Source organism: Bos javanicus, chromosome 13 (assembly GCF_032452875.1).
Source record: "Bos javanicus breed banteng chromosome 13, ARS-OSU_banteng_1.0, whole genome shotgun sequence".
Taxonomy (NCBI): Eukaryota; Metazoa; Chordata; class Mammalia; order Artiodactyla; family Bovidae; genus Bos; species Bos javanicus.
Window position 1 is genome coordinate 47151656 of NC_083880.1, and position 21597 is coordinate 47173252.

Sequence of the window (21597 nt, forward strand, 5' to 3'; positions counted from 1 at the left end):
GCTTTCCTTCAGCAAGCGTCTTTTAATTTCATGGCTGCAGTTACCATCTGCAGTGATTTTGGAAATCAAGAAAGCAAAGTCTGTCACTATTTCCACCTTTTCACCTACTATTTGCCATGAAGTGATGGGACCAGATGCCATGGCCTTAGTTTTTTGAAACCTGAGTTTCAAGCCAGCTTTTTCACGCTCGTCTTTCACCCTCATCACTTTCTGCCGTTAGAGCGATATCATCTGCATATCTGAGGTTATTGATATTTCTCTCAGTAACCTTGATTCCAGCTTGTAATTCATCCAGTCCAGCATTTAGCATGATGTACTCTGTTGCTGCTGCTAAGTCGCTTCAGTCGTGTCCGACTCTGTGTGACCCCATAGATGGCAGCCCACCCGGCTCCGCCATCCCTGGGCTTCTCTAGGCAAGAACACTGGAGTGGGTTGCCATTTCCTCCTCCAATGCATGAAAGTGAAAAGTGAAAGTGAAGTTGCTCAGTTGTGTCCAAATCTTTGCAACCCCATGGACTGCAGCCTACCAGGCTCCTCCATCCATGGGATTTTCCAGGCAAGAGTACTGGAGTGGGTTGCCATTGCCTTCTCTGATGTACTCTGCATAGAAGTTAAATAAACAGGGTGACAATATACAACCTTGTGGTACTCTTTTCCCAATTTTGAACTACTCCATTGTTCTGTGTCTGGTTCTAATGGCTGCTTCTTGACCTGCGTACAGGTTTCTCAGGAGACAGGTAAGTGGTCTGGTACTTCCATCTTTTTAAGAATTTTCCAGTTTGTTGTGATCCACAGAGTCAAAGGTTTTAGTGTAGTCAGTGAAGCAGAAACAGATGTCTTTCTGGAACTCCCTTGCTTTCTCTAATATCCAACTAATATTGGCAATTTGATCTCTGGTTCCTCTGCCTTTTCTAAATCCTGCTTGTATATCTGAAAGTTCTTGGTTCAGGGACTGCTAGTTTAAAGGATTTTGAGCATAATCTTGCTAGCATGTGAAATGAGCGCAATTGTACGGTGGTGTGAACCTGACAAAATGGCACTGCCCTTCTTTGGAACTGGAATGAAAACTGATTGTCCTCTGGCAACTGCTGAGCTTTCCAAATTTGCTGGCATTTGAGTGCAGCATTTTAACAGCATCATATTTTAGGATGAAATAGCTCAGCTGGAATCCCATCATCTCCACTAGCTTTGTTCATAGTAATGCTTCCTAAGGCCCACTTTACTTCACATTCCAGGATGTCTGGCTCTCAGTAAATGACCACACCAATATGGTTTCCAGACTTTTTCTGTATAGCTCTGTATATTCTTGCCACCTCTTCTTAATCTCTTCTGCTTCTGTTAAGTTCTTATCCCTTCCGTCCTTTACTGTGCCCATCCTTACATGAAATGTTCCCTTTTTATCTCCAATTTTCCTGAAGAGATCTCTAGTCTTTCCCATTCTATTGTTTTCCTCTATTTCTTTGCACTGTTCATTGAAGAAGGCTTATCTCTCCTTGCTATTCTCTGGAACTCTGCATTCAGTTGGGTATACCTTTCCCTGTCTCCCTTGCTTTTTGCATATCTTCTTTCCTCAGCTATTTGTAAGGCCTCCTCAGACAACCACTTTATCTTGAATTTCTTTTTCTTTGGGATGGTTTTGGTCACTGACTCCTGTACAGTGTTACAAACTGCTTCTTGAATCACAGCCTTGTCATAGTGAAGGGGCTTGCATAACTCAATTAAGTAATGAATGTCATGTAGGGCTACCCAAGACAGATGGCTCATAGTGGACAGTTCTAACATAACATGGTCCATGGGAGGAGGGAATGGCAAACTGCTCCAGTATTCTTGGGAGAACCCCATGAAAAGTATGAAAGGCAAAAAGATATGACACAGGAAGATGAGTCCCCCAAGTCAGAAAGTGTCCAGTATGCTTACTAGGGAAGACCAGAGGGCAAATACTAATAACTTCAGAAAGAATGACATAGCTGGGCTGAAGTGGGAATGATGCTCAGTTGTGGACATGTCTGGTGGTGAAAGTAAAGTCTGATGCTGTAAAGAACAATATTGCATAGGAAGCTGGGATGTTAGGTCCGTGAATCAAGGTAATTTGGACATGGTCAAGCAGGAGATGGCAAGAGTGAAAATAGGTATCTTAGGAATCAGTGAAGTAAAATGGACTGGAATGGGCGAATATAATTCAGATGACCATTATATCTACTACTGTGGGTAAGAATCCTTTAGAATAAATGGAGTAGCCTTCATAGTCAACAAAAGAGTCCAAAATTCAATACCTAGGTGCAATCTCAAAAACAACAAAAAGATCTCTGTTATTTCCAAGGCAAACCATTCAACATCCAAGTCTATGCCCCAAACACTAATGCTGAAGAAGCTGAAGTTACCAGTTCTATGAAGACTTACAAGACCTTCTAGAACTAACACCCAAAAAAGATGTCTTTTTCATCATAGGGGATTGGAATGCAAAAGTAGGAAGTCAAGAGATACCTGGAATAACAGGCAAGTTTCGCCTTGGAGTACAAAATGAAGCAGGACAAAGGCTAATAAAGTTTTGTTAAGAGAACACACTGGTCATAGCAAACACCCTTTGCCAACAACACAAGAGAAACTCTACACATGGACATCACTAATGGTCAATACCGAAATCAGACTGATGATATTTTTTGCAGCTGAAGATGGAGAAGCTCTATATAGTCAGCATAAACAAGAGAGGGAGCTGACCATAGCTCAAATCATGAGCTCCTTATTGCAAAGTGTAAGTCACTCAGTAGTGTCCGACTCTTTGCGACCCCATGGTCTGTCCATGGAATCCTTTGGGCAAGAATACTGGAGTGGGTTGCCATTTCCTCCTCCAGGGGATCTTCCCCACCCAGGGTTAGAACTCTCATCTCCTGAGGCTCCTGCATTTGCAGGCAGATTCTTTTTTTTTAACTACTGAGCCACCCAGGAAGCCCTTACCTCAAAATACAGGCTTAAATTAAAGAAAGCAGGGAAAACCACTTGGCCATTGAGGTACAATCTAAATCAAATCCCTTATGATTATACAGTGGAGGTGATGAAAAGATTCAAGGAATTAGGTCTGGTAGACAGAGTGCCTAAAGAACTATGTGAACTATGGAGGTTTGTAACATTATACAGGAATCATTGACCAAAACCAAAATGGGTATATAGGGATTTAAAGAGCCTGAATCTATACCTGTATACCTGTGGCGGATTCATTTTGATATTTGGCAAAACTAATACAATTATGTAAAGTTTAAAAATAAAATAAAATTAAAAAATAAAAATAAAAAAAAGAGCCTGAATCTAAAAACAGAATCTGACTACCAAGCAAGAAGCAAGTCAGCAATGACAGGAATTGGGACTTTTTCTTCTCCCTGGGGGTCTTATGACCATTTACCATCTGCATCAGCAAAACGCATTCTTCCAGTTTTCATACCAGATGAACGCAAGGTTGAAAGATGATAGGCAACTTATTTGGCTTGGGCACATTCCTTGAGAGTAGGCTGAAGCTCAGTCACACAGAAAGGGGTGGGGGTTATGATGTGGGCCTAAGATGGGACTGACAAAATAGAGTCAGCGTGGTTCAACCACACATACATTCCATTGGCCAAAGCAAGTCTCATGTTTAAGCCCAAAGTCATGTTTTTGTTTCTCCCTTCTCTGCTAGAACATAAGCTCTGAGGAAGCAAGGCCTTTATCTGTCTTATGTATCTTCACCCAGAACAGTGTCACGCATGTGACAGATGTTCAACCAGTCCTTTATACATGTGAATGAACTCCTGAACCAGAAATGTATGCTGAAATCCAAACAATATCCTATAAAATCATCATGATTTTCGGCTTTTCAGAAATACCTCTGGCTGGAGATGGCCTTGGACACAAGCTTTTCTTATGATGGAGTTCTTTATTACTCATGTACAACTACACACTACTTGTCAGCAGCTCTGGACATGGCCTGAAAACCACAAGAGCCACCTCGTGGTCCAAATGGCAGAGAAAGCCCGTGAAAGTGGCCCTGACCAGGACAAAGACCATGCAAGGTATTTTCCACCCCGGACATGGCAGAACCAATAAAGTTCAGAGCAGAGCCCAGCCCCAGACTCCTCTGGTCTCAAACTTAATTATTCTTCAGAGAAGTAAGTGGGAGCGGGCAGAGGTAGAGAGTGAGTTGCAGAGGTTGATGGGCTTCCCTTTGCACCTCTTGTGAAGAATGAGGTCCACAAGACGTTAAAAGTCATGAAGAGCATCTAGGCATGTGTGAACACCAGCTCCTTGGAGTGAAGAGGCTTAGCTCAGCTGGTGATCACACCAAGCAACTCGGGATAAGGTCGCTGACCTCTCTGTGCTTCAGTATCTTCATATGAAACATGACACTAAAGCCTTTGCCACCCCAAAGGGCAAAACTGGGGAAGATACATTGGGTGAAGCCAACATTTCCACTGGAATCATGTGTTTCCACCCAGGCTCAGAACCAGTGGATTCTAAAATTTTTCTGATTAGATATACACTCAGTGAGCGTTCTTAATATATGCTAACTCTTATTTGTAAATTACATAAGTGTACTTTTGAATATTGTTAGTGGCCTCTTGCACTTTCATTATTCATATTATCTTAGATCTATGCTTTTTGGCAGTAATTTTAAGCCTTTTAGGTTTTTTGTGCTCTTAAATACTTTAAAAATACCTTTAAATACTAATGTTAGTGACCTCTTGCACTTGCATTATTCATACTATCTGATTTATTTATTTATTTATTGCAGTGATTTTTTTTTTTAAGCTTTTTAGATTTTTTTGGTGAGGGCTTCAGTAAAACTAGAGAAGGGCATCAGCAACCCACTCCAGTATTCTTACCTGAAGAATCCCACGGAAAGAGGAGCATGGCAGGCTACAGTCCATAGCGTCACAGAGTCGGACATGACTAAAGTGACTTAGCAAGCACATGTGCTCAGTAAAACAAATAGTAATATACCATCCTTACCAAGGCACTTTTCTAAATGTTCTAAAGATGTTGAATTCCCGTAGTATCACCATGAGATGGGCCTTAATATTATTCCCATTCAAATGATGAAGAAAGTAGAAGTGAGTAAGCCAGGGCTCAAAATAGCAGAGTGAGGATTCGAACCAGAGCAGTCTGGCTCAGAAAGCATCAAAACACACCAGGATGTGTCAAAAGCTTTGATGTCCCAAACACTGAGCCCAGGGAGGGTGTCACCAGCAGCCTCTTCAAGGCATGAAGCTCTCACGTACTCTCAGGGTGTCCCTTCTGCTTTACTTGTGCAGCAAGCTACGGAGCTGACATACAAACCAAGAAACGGCACAAAGTGTCACTATTTTAAGAATTTTAAAAATTCAATTATTTCAATTAAAATGGAGGTTATAGGCTTGTCCTACCTCACTTTGGAAGCCTCTACTCAGGTGTGGAAGTAGATGTAACACGGCGTCTGGACCACCAAGGGGCGCCATAAACCATAAACATAAAACATAAGCCGGCCCTGATCAGCAAGCGCCAGACCTGTTGACGGCACTCACGACCTGAACGCCTTTCTGCCGAGTTTGCTTTGCTCCTTAGCCATCAGACTCATCCAGTTTGAAAGATGGGCCTGTCTTAATTCCAAATCCTTCTCAGCGCTAGGCCTGGGAGGACGAAAAGCCTGGGTGTTAATCTCTGTTAATACCCGGATGGGGCAATGACCATGCAATTCTCAGGGAGTTCCAAAGCTAGAAGGTAAAACAAGGGGGCATTGCCCTCACCTGCTGCCTCCACATCTACCACCTCCTGGAGATAGATTTTTAAAAGATCTTTTTTAATGATTTCAGGGGCTTCCCTGGTGGCTTAGACAGTAAAGAATCTACCGGCAATGGGGGAAACCTGAGTTTGACGCCAAGGGTGGGGAAGATCCCCAGAGAAGGAAATAGTTACCCACTCCAGAAAATGTTCAAACTACCATACAACTGCACTCATTTCACATGTTAGCAAGGTAATGCCCAAAATCCTTCAAGCTAGGCTTCAGTAGTACATGAACCAAGAACTTCCACATGTACAAGCTGGGTTTAGAAAAGGCAGAGAACCAGATATCAAATTGCCAACATCCACTGGATAGTAGAAAAAGCAAGAGAATTCCAGAAAAGCATCTGCTTCATTAATTACACTGAAGTCTTTGACTGTGTTCAGTTCAAACTCAGTTGTGTCCAACTCTTTGTGATCCTATGGACTGCAGTATGTCAGGCTTCAAGAGATGGGAGTACCAGACCACCCTACTTGGCTCCTGAGAAACCTGTATGCAGGAGAAGAAGCAACAGTCAGAACCGGATATGGAACAGTGGACAGGCTTAAAATTGGGAAAAGACTCTGACAAGGCTATATATTGTCACCCTGGTTATTTAACTTCTGGGCAGGGTACATCATGCTAAATACAGGGCTGGGTGACTCACAAGCTGAAATCAAGATTCCCAGGAGAAATAACAACTTCAGATATGCAGATGATATCACCCTAAGAGCCAAAAGCAAAGAAGAACTAAAGAGCTTCTTGATGAAGGTGAAAGACAAGAGTGAAATAGCTGGCTTAAAACTCAACATTCAAAAAATGAACATGATGGCATCCAGTCCCATCCCTTCATGGCAAATAGATGGGGAAAAAATGGAAACTGTGACAAACTTTATTTTCTTGGGCTCCAAAATCACTACAGATGGTGACTACAGCCATAAAATTAAAAGACACTTGCTCCTTGGAAGAAAAGCTATGACAAACCTAGGCAGCATATTAAAAAGCAGAAATGTCATTTTGCCAGCGAAGGTCTATATAGTCAAACCTATGGTTTTTTCAGTAATCGTGTATGGATGTAACAGTTGAACCATAAAGAAGGCTGAGTGCCGAAGAATTGATGCTTTTGAACTGTGGTGTGGGAGAAGACTCTTGAGAGTCCCTTAGACAGCAAGGAGATCAAACCAGTCAATGCTAAAGGAAATGAACCCTGAGGTTCATTGGAAGGACTGATGCTAAAGCTCCAATACTTTGGCCACCTGATGCAAAGAGCCAACTCATGGGGAAGGACCCTGATTCTGGGAAAGATTGAGGGCAGGAGGAGAAGGGAGCAACAGAGGAGGAAATGGTCGAATGGCATCATCAACTCAATGGACATGAGTTTGAGCAAACTCCAGGAGACAGTGAAGGGGAAGCCTGGTGTTCTGCAGTCCATGGGGTTGCAAAGAGTAGGACACGACTGAGTGACTGAACAACAACAACTCACTTCAGTATTCTTGCCTGGAGAATTCCACGGACAGAGGAGCCTGGCCTGGGAAACGCCTGTTAGGATATTCTGCTTAAAAAAAAAAAAAAAGAAAAGAAATCCTCTAACCCACACACTCAGGCATCATCCAAACTTCTGAGGTTAACACGAATGACTTTTGGCTTTGGGACTGCATGTGGGACCCTAACCTTGACTCTCCAAGGTGGCCTCTGAGGCTGGGCAGATGCAGAATGTGACAGCGCTGAAGCAGAGTGCGAGTTAGAGGAAAGAGCTCTGAGGGTCACTCTGGCAAAGACAGAGACTAAGAGTGTTAGTCACTCCAGCAGTGCCTGCACCTTTTTTTTTTTTTTTTTTTTTTGGTACCAGCATCTTATATTCCTTTCCACCAAAGAAAGGGCAATGCCAAATCCCACAGAATACCGTGGGTGAGTTTGCAGCATTAGAAGGCGGGACTCCATGCTCATATCAATTGAAAACATCATTGATTAATTCCATTCTGTGCCACAGAGAAGAATGTTTTGATCATTAGGAATACAGCAGCGAAGGCAACAGAGGAGATCTCTGGTTTCCAGGAGCTTCCATTTTAGAGGCGGAGGCAGACAACAAACAAGTAAGAAATGTCCTACAGAGTGAAGCTGACGAAACAGTATGATAACAAAGCACGGGGGAAAGGTTGTGTCCTGATTGGAGTTGTTGTTCAGTTGCCAATTCGTGGCCGACTCTTTGCAACCCCATGGACTGCAGCACCCATCTTCACCATCTTTCCCTATCTCCCAGAGTTTGCTCAAACTCATTTCCATTGACTTGGATCTTGATTGGGGTATTGCTACCCTCAAATGGATGTATACCTTTGTCAAAATTCTTTATGCTGTACTTTTAAGATAGGAACATTTTATCTTTAATAAGTAGAATTTATCTTAATAAAAAACCTTCTTAAATAATGAAAAGAGTGACTGGAGAAGGAAGACATTACTAGGGTGATCAGGATGGCCTCTTTGCAGAGGGGACATCTGAGTTGAGACTTGAAAAATGAGAATGAGCTAGAATAAGAATGAACTAGTTAGCCATGGTAACCATGCCGCTGAGATACTTCAGGAGGAGAAACCTGTGTGTTCAACAGCCCAAGTTGAGAATGTGTTTGGTGGCACGAGGAGGAAAGCATGAGCAAAGGGAGCAGAAGAGCAGGTGTGTGAGATGAGGTTGAGGACATAGCCAGGGGCTGCTGAGGAGGCCTTGAAGGTCTGTGTAGGAGTTCATTCTAAGTGCAGTTGGAAGTCTCTGGGAGGAATGAGAGGAAATGGAGGAAAGAGAGCTCCTGAGCCTGGTAAGCCCCAGGCCGTCTCCAGGCAGAGTCTACAGAAGAGGGAGGAGGAAGCAGTGAAGTCAAGAAACACCTGAGAACTAACATTAGTGGCCTGGACAGCAGACAAGCAACAGGGGTCCAAGCTGTCCAGGGTAGGCATTATGCCCACAGATGGAAAGTACAGCAGGGGATGGGCAGGACGTAGAGGAGTCAGAAAGATCCAGGTTCACCTGGAGGGCTCCAAGGCCTGGAGTATTCCACAAATGGGCACCAATATATGCCTCCTGAAATGAGCCCCAGGAACACAGTTGAAAAGTGAGTCAGAAGAATAGGGACAAGGTCGAATGCCATCAGCAGGAAGGGCACTGCCCAACCACTGACCTGAGCTCCCTGTATGCCCACTCCTAGGAGTCCAGCAGCCATCTTGTAGACACAGCCTGGGAAGTCCAGTGTTCTAGGATACAGGTGCCTGGTTGGTCCATATGGTGCATAAATTAATCCACAAGTCTGTAAGGCAAAGGGTTTCTCTCATATGGTCACGTGACTGAAATATCAGCAGTGTGTCCCCAAAATGCCTGCACTCCTCATTGTTTCTGTCTGGTAGATACCTTTGGGTTGTCAGCTATGCACTCTCAGAATGAAGAAAACCAACTGAAAGCTGCCACCCCAAACATCTAAATGACTTGGAGAAAGAAAAGCTAAGCTGGATATCTGAGATGGGGCCATCTGTTGTCATCTGAGAATGGAAGCGATCTCACCAAAGTGAAATAAGTTGGAACTAACTTCTGGGCAGGAGCAAGAAAATAGAGGGGCAATTTCAGCATGTCATTCAGGCTTACATAGAGAAGGGCTCCTCCCCTGAGACACACTGTCTTTCCAAAAAACACCCTCTTTCTCATCTTTCTCTGTCTGGGATCTTAATTGATTCCAGTGTTAAATGAATGACAAAGCAAAAGAACCAAAGCTTCCTTAGGTCACTAATTGCTTTTACTGACAATTATATGGTAGCTTTGAGATGGCCTAGAAGAAGGGAATGAGCTTCAGGAAGTATGGATCCAGGAGTTGGAGGTCTGGGGTCAGCCCTGCTTTGACCTTGTTTCTCTTGGACTTTGTTTCTCGTGACTGGGCGTTATTCCAGGCTTCAAAGTTATACATTTTCTAATCTGCTAAACAGGATCATGTAACCAACTACGGGCAACATTTGTGTCTAACTTCACTGTTTCCAAAGTAGCTCAGGCTTTCCATAGTTCCGTAGATTGAAAAATGATGCCCAAAATATAAGGTCCTGATCCCTGGAACCTATAAATGTTATCTTATATGGAAAAAAGATCCTTGCAAATGTGCTTAAAGATTTTGAAAGGAAGAAATTATGGTGGAATATGGACCCTAGATAAATTCCTGGAGTGAAGGAGAAAAGCCTTTCTTTTTAGGACATCCAGGAAATTGTAAGATGGAGAATGAAGAAACAAGTTTACAAACCTGTGCTGTGGAATAGCTTTAATATTTACATCGAACAAATTGTTGCTTTTAACATATACAGATACAATGACTTCATGTAGGAGATAGTGTTCATGTCACTTGTTTCTGTGTACACACACCTGATCATTAACAGCCAGCACCTGTGTTCTTTGGCCACCAGAGTCTGTGCTCCCTGTGTACACTGCAAGCTGATGTGCTTAGGGAATGAATGGCTCCCTCCTCCCCCAAGAGCAGCCCTCTACCATTGCCTGATGAAGGTTGGTATTTAAATATCCCGGCTGTCTCGCCCTGCAGTGGGGGAACTCTGAGGTGCACTCTACAGTGTTGCCAAAGGTCTTCAGTAGGATTGAGCTGCAGTTGCCCAAGTGGTAACTTAATAACAAACCGTATATTGGCTTCCTTCCTTTCCTTCCCTTTCCTATCACACTTTCCTATTCCACCTCGGCTGCGGAATCAACTCCCAAACTAAGTTTGAATCCAAACTAAAACACAATTGTGTGTCATCTAGTGATAATGTCAAAAGCAGACATTTAAGGCACTTCATTAATTTGAACCTGAGCAAAATGACCTTGCTGGTCCTAACAGAAGCTCCAAATGGGCAAGAGATAGAGCATTAGCTCTTGACAGGACCTGTCAAAGCTGACCAAGTCATTGGTTTGAAGATGCCAGAATGTGTAGCCAGTATGGAGTCACTGATGTGAAAAGGACCACTTGGGCCTTTGGTCGGCCATGCAACCAGACGCCTACAAGACTTTCCTTGTAGAGAAGAGGCACTCCCCTGCTCAGGAGAGAGGGATGTTCTGCAGCCTCCCCACCTTTTAGGGCCCTGGGGCATCCAGGTTCCTAGATGAGGAGGATGGGTTGTATCCTATCAGCAAGCACTTACAAAGGGGCTTCCCTGGTAGCTCAGTGGTAAAGAATCCACCTGCAATGCAGGAGACACAGGAGACACGGGTTTGCATCCCTGGGTCGGGAAGATACCCTGGAGGAGGGCATGGCAACCCACCTCGGTATTACCTAGAAAATCCCATGGACAGAGGAGCCTGCCAGGCTATAGTACTATGGACTCACTAAGAGTCAGACATGACTGAAGTGACTTAGCAAGCACAGGATAATTTTGGATCAATTAGAATTGTTTAGGGAATCTAGAATATAAGCATATTTAGGATTTCTTGGGGTTTTTTTAATGGCCTTTTGGACTGAAAGGGTTTGGATCTATTAAAATAGATTTAAATTCATTAAAATAGATTTAAAGCAAATGTGAATTTTTTAAGGCGCTTTAGGGAGGTATGAAGCTTAAGAATTTTTAGAGTCTATTATGATCCTTAGGTCATGTAGAGTTGTTTGAGTTAGTTTAGGTAATTTGGGGCTTAAGATTTTGAGCATCATTTAAGAAACTTGAGGATGTTTTGTGTTGTTTGGGATTTAGGGTTTAGTTTTGTTTAGGATCTTTGAGGGTATTTTAGAATGTAGGGTAGTTTTAGTTTTCTTAGGATCCTGGGTTTATGTGGCTTCTCGCCTTGTTCAGAGTGTGATTTGTGAACCAGCACAGGGGCTCAGTTGCCTTGTGTAATCTTTGTGGACCGAGGATAGAAGCCATGTCCCCTGCATTGGGCCACCAGAGAAGTCCTATTATGATCATTTTAAATTCAGCTTCTACTTGTTTTCTTTCAGTGGGTCATGGATGTTGTAGTTTGTTCTTTCTGCTGAGTTAACTAAGGGGCTTCCCTGGTGGCTCAGATGGTAAAGAATCTGCCTGCAATTTAGGAGACCCAGTTTGGATCCCTGGATTGGGAAGATCCCCTGGAGAAAGGAAAGGCTACACACTCTAGTATTCTTGCCTGGAGAATTCCATGAAAAGAGGAGCCTGGCAGGCTGCAGTCCATGGGATCACAAAGTGTTGGATGTGACTGAGGTTAGTTAACTAAAGGATTCTGGTGAGACTACTAATATTAATTTTTGTGATGACTCTTGCTATTGCCAAAATTTGGACAAGGAACTTTAACAATTTAACTCATTACATTTCTGTAAATATGTCCCTTGCCTTTAAAAATCTTTCCTTGGGGTCATTTTGGATTCCAGGCTTTTTACAGTCCAGACATTCAATATGTGTGGGAGTTCTCATCAGCAGTTTGTTCCTGAAATTACACTTCAGACATCTCTAAGACATAATTATTTACATTAATAAGACAACCCATGCTTGTCCTGTTCCTTTGATCCAAACTTTGGTACCAACTACACTCTGGGAGGGGCTTCCCAGGTGGCCTTAGTGGTAAAGAATCCACCTGCCAGTGCAGGAGACATAAGAAACACAGGCTCGATCCCTGGGTCAGGAAGATCCCCTTCAGGAGGGCATGGCAACCCTCTCCAGTATTCTTGCCTGGAGAATCCCATGGACAGAGAAACCTGGAGGGCTACAGTCCATAAGGTCACACGCCTGAAGTGACTTGGCATGCACACTCTGGGAGCCCAGGTTTCTCTCAGTAGCATTCCTGATCCCTTAAATGGTTCTGCAGACACAGTTAGGGTGACATTGAAAGTCACGAGTTTGAATTTGAATTGTGTTCAATTTTACAACTTAACATTTAAATCAGCAGTATCAAAATAGTGATAAATAAAATATCCATGTTATAGTCTGCCTTCCACCAAAACATGGGTTTAGATTTCAGCACTACTCTAAAGTTTAAATTTAACATTTAGACTCTAATTTATGACTTTTCTTAAACATCTTACATATTAAAATTGTGATAAGCTGCTTTTTGGCCAATGCACACAGTGACCATATTTATCACCCACACTGGGACATTTTGAGAAAAAAAGGGGGTGCTATTGATAATTACACTAGAGTAACAGACATAAGTTGGAGTTGTCCTGAGCAACCAGGACTTACAGCCCCTACCAATGAGCCCATAGTTTCAAAATTGCTAAACTTATGTATTTATAAAATACACATTTATAAGTTACTATTATGATAAAGTTAACTTACATAGTTGTACAACTACTGCTGCTGCTGCTGCTAAGTCGCTTCAGTCGTGTCCGACTCTGTGTGACCCCGTAGACGGCAGCCCACCAGGCTTCCCCGTCCCTGAGATTCTCCAGGCAAGAACACTGGAGTGGGTTGCCATTTCCTTCTCCAATGCATGAAAGTGAAAGGTGAAAGTGAAGTCGCTCGGTCATGCCCGACTCTTAGCGACCCCATGGACTGCAGCCTACCAGGCTCCTCCATTCATGGGATTTTCCAGGCAAGAGTACTGGAGTGGGGTGCCATTGCCTTCTCCAATACAACTACATACTTAAATAATAAGTAAAAAATTTTACTTTGTTTGGTTGCCTCTTTTTTCCCCTGCATTCCCTCCACCTCCTATTTTGTTTGGTTTTAAAACAAAAAGAGCACTGCCAGTTTTTACCCATGTTCAATTTTCAGTAGGTTTGCTTGCATCTAAGTGTTCCAGGAAAACCTACTTAAATTTATTCAGAACTTTACAGTAAAGTCTTGCTCTCAGAGCAAACTCCAGTTAGTAATAGCTTCATTACATAAAATAGATACCAACAAATTATTTCATAACATCTGTTTTCATAAAGCAAGACAGAAACTACCAACTCCTTTGGCAGCAGCTATTAGTATTTGTTGGGTGACTTCGGGCACTCTAACTTCTATAAATTTTACTGCCTGACTTGAGGTCTTAGTAGGACCCCAAAAGGACCATTTATCTTTTGTTTATGTTGCCTACATCCACATACTGTACAGTACAAAAACCTCACTGCTTTATATGTGTTAGCTGTCTGCTCATCTATTTCACTCAGTTTAATTAATTCAGCACCTAAAAAGCTGCTGCTTGGAGTGAAAACTCTAAATATACAAGCATTGATCAGAGGCACTGATAAAAATATAGTCTTGGTTGTTATCTTTTTCTAGAGGCCAAATTATGCTGATCATTCTTTATGCTCCATGACCAGATATCTTAGAAGGACAACTGTCAATCTTATATTTAAATGTTGTAAACCAACTACACAACCTCTCTCTGTGTTAGAGTTCTGCAGAGAAACAGAACCAGCAGGATGAAGATATATATATAGATAGATACATATATAGATATGTACATATACATATATATATAGAGAGAGAGAGAGAGAGAGTGTATTACTTTAAAGAATTGACTCATGCAATTGTGGGAGACGAGGAATCCAAAATCTCAAGGGTAGGCTGGCAGTCTGGAGGTCAGGGAAGAGCCAGTGTTGCAGCTGTAGTCCAAAGGCAGACTGGAGGCAGAATTCCCTCTCCCTCTCCCTCAGTGTTTTTCTGTTAAGGCCTTCAGTTGATTGGATGAGGCCTACTCACATTATAGACGGTGATCTGCTTTACTCAGTCTATTGATTTCAATGTTGCGTGCATGCCAAGTCACTTCTGTCATGTCTGACTCTTTGTGACCGTATGGACTGTAGCCCGCCAGGCTCCTCTGTCCACGGGATTTTCCAGACAAGAATACTGGGGTGGGTTGCTGTGCCCTCCTCCAGGGGATCTTGCCAACCCAGGATCAAAGCTGCTTCTCTTATGGCTCCTGCATGGCAGTTGGGTTCTTTACCATTTGTGCCACCTGGTTGATCCCGTCTAAAAATATCATCACAGCAGTACTCAGACTAGTGTTTGACCAATATCTGGGTGCCATGATCTAGCCAAGTTGTGCATAAAATTAACCATATCCCTTCCCCCATATCATCTGATGGAACTTGGGCCCTAATTGGTAGGTCTTAGGTTTGGCAACCTCTGGGGGGCTGCCACCAACAGAGATAAACCCAGGTCCCCAACCCGAGACAGTGGTTTGACCATTTACAGATGAGGAAACAAGTCCTAGAAGAAGGTTCAATGAATTGGCCCCCCAAAACCCAGGGTAGAGTTAGGACAAAAATCCAGCCTCATTGAACAGTTGTCCCCAGCTATTCCTATAATTCTTGGTTCCACCAGGGGCCTGAACTCAAGATTCCTAAGGAATATTCTAATTGTACTTTCTATTTGGAAAACTGGAACCAAGTCTGAACACATTCAAACCATAAACTCTGAAGGAAGAAAATCAAAGCCTCTCCCAGATGCACCTTCACATTCCCATCCCCAGCCCTCCTATAATGCAGCAGACATACATACTCGTCCACCAGAAAATTCTTTTTGAGAGTGCTTTATTCAACAAGATCTAGGTCAGGTGCTTTAAAACATATCAAAATGTTACAGAAATTCACAGCTCCCTACTGAGGACTTGTCAAGTTACATTAAGATATCTAAACACATCAGTTTATAAATTCAGAACCAAACATTGAACCAGGTCATGTACCATTGTTTGAAAAGCAAGTTATGATTAAGATAAAAGATACTTCACAAAGCTAAATCAAATGGGGAAACCCTTAAGAAACACTAGCAGTTATACACCAGAAACCAGCAGCTTGGAAAACAGGTCTGCAATCTGCTGGGGAGGCTCCACAGGTAAACTGAGCTTCTCCCTTTACAGCTTGTCCATGTCTAGTGCTTGGCTACAACACAGGTGAGCCGTAACCTCCCGTGACAGGGTAAATGCTGTCAATTCCCTCAGAAAGAAAGGGTGCCACATTTGTCTATTTTTACCTCTCTAGATCATTTCTCATCTCATCTGCCTCCAACAAGAAGACTTTGTGTAAAACAATTTAAGTAGAGACTTGACTAGAGAATCTGTACTGCTGCATCGGTGCTCAAGGAGATCTCTGCCTCCTACCTAGACCTTCACGTCTTGGTTTGGGTGCTATGCTGGTGTGTTAAGTTGCTTCAGTCCTATCCGACTCTGTGCGACCCTTATGAACCATAGCCTGCCAGCTGCTCTGTCCATGATTCTCCAGGCAACAATATTGGAGTGGGTTGCCATGCCTTTCTCCAGGGGATCTTCCTGACCTAGGGATTGAATCCGTGTCTCTGAGATCTCCTGCACTGGCAGGCAGGTTCATTACTAGTAGGGCCACCTGTGGAATTCCTTTGTTCATACAGAAATTTCTCTTGGAGATGTACCTATGGCACCGTGTTCTCTGTCCTACAGAGCTTTGAAACAGTTTTGTTTTTTAAAGAGAGAATCTCTTTTCTTTGAGAGCTTCTTCCCCTTCTGTGATCCATCTCTCCTTCCAATCTCCTAACCCTGAAATAACTGCCCAAACTCCAAAGAATTCTGGCCAAGACATTTTTGCATCAGAGAACAAGGTTTGTGTTTTGAGTGACTTTTTTATTTTTTGGTCTTTATGTCCTAAAGTCTTATCTACATAGATGACAAAATATCATTATCTGGAGGTCTCTAGGACAGTGTCTTGTTTTGTTTCTGGTAGAAAGGAGGGAAAGGTGAATTATATTATTCCTTGAAGTCTCAGGCCAAAACCTCAACCTCAGGGCTCAGCATTTGTCACAGGGATGGCTAATCTCAGATTCTCCCACCTCAGCCTCAACTCAGAGTTAAAATCCAAAAGCCCGGAGGTCAGTATGCATTCCTCACCAGTTTGCAGAGTCAAGCCTATTTTGTGCTTTTCAGTTCTTCCTGAAGGTAACCCCTCCCCCTCCCCCTAAAATTTAACTCCTCACATTCTCACTAATGTGATTACTAAGAATGTTACCTTGTGCTTAATTCCAACATCACCTGGGGGACTGGATCCCATTATCACCAATCAGATAAACTCAAGTTTTTCCTTCATTTGATCACCTTATAACATAAGCTCCGGGAAAAAGATTAAGTCGGATGAGGCTATGTCGCTTTTCACAAGTGAGGGAAAAAAACCTATAAACTGGCCCTTTGTTCATCACACGGTTTCAGGTTCATTGCACACACTTACATAAATGCACACAAATCTGCCCAGGAGTTCAAAGCTGCAAGGCCATGTGATACCAGTGAGAAAATACAGCTCTGCATCACAGCAGTGTCTCTGTTTCAAAGAATCTTTCCAAAATTCCTGACTGGGTTATTAGTACATGAGAAATGATTTCTAAACAGGGCGAGCCAAAATGGAAAAGTGGGGTCTGCATTAAGTGGAATGTATCATGTAAGAGATTTCCCTTAATTCCACCCCAATCCCCAATCTTTAAAAAAAAAACCAAGCCTACCCCAGTATCACTTTCTCAGAAAGTGACCTGGCAAACTGACATTTGGCAACATTTCCATGTTTAACACTATCATAATGTTAGTGCAAATTAAAGAGAACTTTGATAAACCAAAACAGCTGTCCAATAAAAGTTAGTCATTAGTAATTTACGTTGTGGAAAAATTTTTCCCAAGCCATTCAAAGAAGATTATTGGGGCCAACAAAGGCTTTGAATGTTCAAAATAAAAATAACCAGAAAAAAAGTTTTCCAAGTCATTTCTCAAACGCAAAATTCAGGAAGTATGTTTGTATTCACAAAACTGTTCTTTCCCATCTATAACAGAGGAAGCCTCTCCCTGGGCCCCTATTATTTTCTGTGCGTTTTGCAGAAGCCCACTGAGGAGGCTAAGGCCCTCCTGAATTCCAGTCCACCCTGCACAAGGCTGGTGGATATCCCCAGAGAGGCAGTAAGCTTGCTAAGAGACCCCTAGCAAAATGACAGGTGGCAGCATACCATCTTCTTGAAAGTCAACAATGAAACCACAGCTGTAAGTCATCTAAAGAGGTCTTTCTTGGAAGCCACAGTGGCAGATGGGGGCAAGGGTGCCCAGGGCAGGAAGAACTCTGCTGCAAAGGTCCACTTTCCTTGCAGGCACAGATCAGTGGCTCTTCTTTCCTCAACTGCCCAGCTCTCCAAATCTTCAGAGAGGAGGTAGAGGAGAGATGGGGAGCTCTACCCCAACAAGGCTCAGACTCCTGCTGTTAGGAGCTTCTGGCCCTGCTTGGTTGACCTCCACAGCCAGCACCCTGTTCCAACCATCCATCTAACCCTCTTCAAACAGTATCAGCTGTACTGGGGCTGAGCTACTTGTCAATCTTCCCAATGGGGGCTCCAAGGGACAGACTCTTCTTGCCCTTTCCCCTCCACTGGAGTCTCTAAAGATCACCCAGGTAGCTGCTCAGAGAAGCTGAGAGAGAAGCTCCATCCTAACTATGCACCATCACAGGGCAGTCCAAAAGGCATCTCTGAACCCCATACTTGGTAAATAGCAGAAGTCTTCATTCCTAAGAGTCCATTTCCACATACAAGGTGAGAGCAACTTGCAAGAATATAGTGGCTGGAAAGTTTAAAGGCTTGACTTCAAACATAGGACTTCAGCTCCAAGTGCAGGAAGACTCCTTGATTGTGTGCAAATGGACTGAACTTACAGGCACCTGTCATTCTACAAGAAGTCTTCACATTTCCCTAAGGAGGGGAAATTTCCCAGCCACCCAAGACTAGGCGCTAGCCTCGCCAGCCAGTCAGCACCTTATACAAATGAGTGAGACCTTTTTCATAGGACATTTCTTTCAACTCAGGAGGCACCAAAGAATTGGGGTCAACAGCTTGGCATGCTGAGAGAAACATCAGGCTCCCCTTATCTCTGAGAGGTAGCCAGGGTGGCAAGGGCCAAGGCAGAGTCCATTCTTTACTGGCATCCAGACAGACACGTCCTTGTTACTTAGAACAATCAAAGTTTCCAGTGTAAAAACCTGTGGGCTTATTGCATCTACCCCACTGATAGTTTTTCTTTTCATCAGACCTGCCTTGAGGGCATGGTTTGTTAATTTATTTCCAAGGATCTCAGACTCACAGATCCTTCTAGGTATACAGAGGGACTATCTATTAACACAGTGAAAGTGAAAGTCGCTCAGTCTTGTCCGACTCTTTGCAACTCCATGGACTGTAGCCCACCAGGCTCCTCTGTCCATGGAATTCTCCAGGCAGGAATAATGGAGTGGGTAGCCATTCCCTTCTCCAAGAATCTTCCCAACCCAGGGAACAAACCCTGGTCTCCTGTATTGCAGGTGGATTCTTTATCATCTGAGCCACCAGGGAAGCCCAAGAATACTGGAGTGGGTAGCCTGTCCCTTCGCCAGGAGATCTTCCCAACCCAGAAATCGAACCAGGGTCTCCTGCATTGCAGGTGGATTCTTTACCAGCTGAGCTACCAGGGAAGCTCCTATTAACACATAAATGCCCCAGACGGTGAGTTTGCTAGGCCTTCTTTTCCTTCTAAAGTTGAGCAGACATGTATAGTTGCTCCCTGGCACTTGAGAGGAGAAATCTTTTCTTCAGTCTAAAACCCCTCAGATTGGCGGTGACTCCTCTGGTTTTCCTGCCTACAAGCAGCATATCTGCCAGCCTCAAGCCCTAGTGCTGGTTGCTTGGAACTGAACTGCATGTGGATGAAACTACATGAATTTATCATGTAGGCATGTGGATGTGTACCATCTGAGCACACACGTGTGCACACACATTTTGGGTCCTCCTTATAATAAAAATTGAAAGTCCTCGTGAGTGAAGGAAAGGAGCAGGGAAAGAAAGGACAGGGAGTTGCTGGCTTCTCCACTGTGGTTTGAAAGCTGGCAAGATTTGCTTTTAAATGTTTCCGTGGAAGGCATCCAGCTTCCTGTGAGTCTTCTCTGGGCCACAATGGCCTCTGCAGCATCTGGATCCCCTTCTTCTAGTGGCTCAGATTGTTGCTGGGGTCTCAGCTATCTCCTCCAGCCTCTGCCGAATCATCAGGCGGAGCACAGTGTACCTGGGGAAAGAAGAGCTGCAGCGGAGAGCGGAAAGCAACACGCTCCCTCTCGGGGCCCTCCCCCACCGCTTGGGCCACAGCAGGGCCAAATGTGTCACCCCTTTGCTTCTCTTACTGGCCCACTCTTGAACCACCTCATTACTTGTGTTCATTACAACAGGATGAAAGGGCTGAAGAGGCTCACCTCAAACTATTATAATTATTAGAAAATCTGACAAAGAATGAGAAGGTGAAATAACATGAACAGTAATAAGGTTCCCTTCACTGAGTGCTTAATATGCTTAAGGCACTATACACAGAGGATCATCTAATCCTCAACTAGGCTGGACCACAGGAAATTGCCATTATTTTTACCATTTGGAGGAGCCTGCAAAAATGGCAACTTCATATGGTTCAACCTAATATCAGTGTCTGCATTTTGCCAAAGAGGATATAGTAACTACCAGGCATGGAGGTCCATGGCTTATTGATAAGTACTGTTTTTTATACCTTTCCTGAATTATGGCAATTCAGATACTGGAGTGGACACTGTTATACAGAGTGAACATGGCTTTGCACTACACAGCAAAAACTATATTTAAAGTTTGGCATAGTAAGTGCTCAATAAATGTTAATTGCTATCATACTACTTATCACCAACACAATAAATGAAGCATTGACTTTATTCTCTAGTGGCAAGAAAACCTCAATTGTTCTGCCATCTCTGTGAAATGCAATCTACTTTGTAACTAAATATGACAAAAAAAATAACAAAATCCTTCCTAGAACAAAGTTTTAGTACTGGACTTTTCAACTCAAATGCAATTTCCAGAAGAGATGTTTAAAAAAAAAAAAAGGAGGAAAGATACAAGGAAGGGATTTTAGAAGTACTCTGCTCAGATGAATTTCCATTACCGAGACAACCTTCCTAAAATCCTTGGAATATTTTTATGTCCCATATCAAAATGAGAAGTTGAACAAGAAGCAGAAAGACGAACACATCAATACAAGTTTCATGTCCCCACCTGACATATGGCATTGTCAACAGGAAGTCCCCTGAACAAAGTCCATAAGACCCAGATCCTGGCAGCAGCTCACATAGCCCCTGCAGGGCTCCAGAGCAGAGCCTTCTCTCATTGAGGCCTCAGGAGAATCCAACCAGCCACCCCAGGGGCCATGCTTACTTGCGCATCAGCTTCTTGACTTCCCTATCTTCTTCCTCTTGGAGCTTCTGAATGAAGCTTTTAAGGACAGGCATCTCGAACTTTATATACTGAGCCACCTGAGGAGGAAAAAGTAAGTCTGGGGTGTAAGACCCTATCAGCACTATTCCAACTTTTTTGGGCATCTCTCTCATGGCACAAAGGCTTGGGAAATCTGTTTCTGTGCTAATTCAGGATTTCCTCAAAGACAGGAACCAAGTGTTATTCTTCTCAAGGTGGGCAGAGTCCATGATAAAGATCGCTTTATCTACATGATATTTAATACATTATCTCATGACTTCTCATTTTTATCTCATGTATTCAATACCACGAGAGGTAATGTCAAACACAGAAAAGCACTTTCTCTTGACTCAGTCATGCAGAGAAGACTGGAACTCATAATATTCAATAAACCTCTCTGATCTTCCCTAAAAGAATTTAAGGAACCATGTTCAGAATGATGATTTGTGCCTCAAGTCTCAAACAGGTATCCAAATGTGAACTTCCTCCTGAGAAGCTGTAAGTGAGAGAGTGGCCCCCACCAGCCACTCTTCCGTCCTCACCCGAGTTTTTACCCTGCTCTATCAGCTCTTCTCTATGCAAGAAGTATATTTCTTCACCCTGTTAATGTTGGGCTCAGCTATGCAACTTGCTTTGGCCAATGGAACATGTATGTGGATGTGACATATGTCAAATCCAAGTGGGGGCTTTAAATGAGCTTACAT

The 21597-nt window shown here is 43.2% G+C and overlaps 1 protein-coding gene across 4 annotated transcripts in view; it reads right to left on the minus strand.

Annotated features, from left to right (window-relative positions):
- Positions 1 to 15184: 15184 nt before the first annotated feature.
- RASSF2 (Ras association domain family member 2) overlaps positions 15185 to 21597 on the minus strand; it is a 58923-nt gene continuing 52510 nt past the window's right edge. For 3 of the 4 annotated variants that reach the window (XM_061436585.1, XM_061436586.1, XM_061436587.1), the window contains exons 10-11: positions 20855 to 20952; positions 15185 to 19691 (exon numbers count right to left, since the gene is read on the minus strand). In XM_061436585.1, coding sequence (XP_061292569.1) covers positions 19622 to 19691; positions 20855 to 20952 — 168 coding nt within the window. In that variant the 3' untranslated portion in view covers positions 15185 to 19621. The remainder of the gene's footprint in view (positions 19692 to 20854; positions 20953 to 21597) is intronic. The other variant, XM_061436588.1, reaches the window with a different exon arrangement.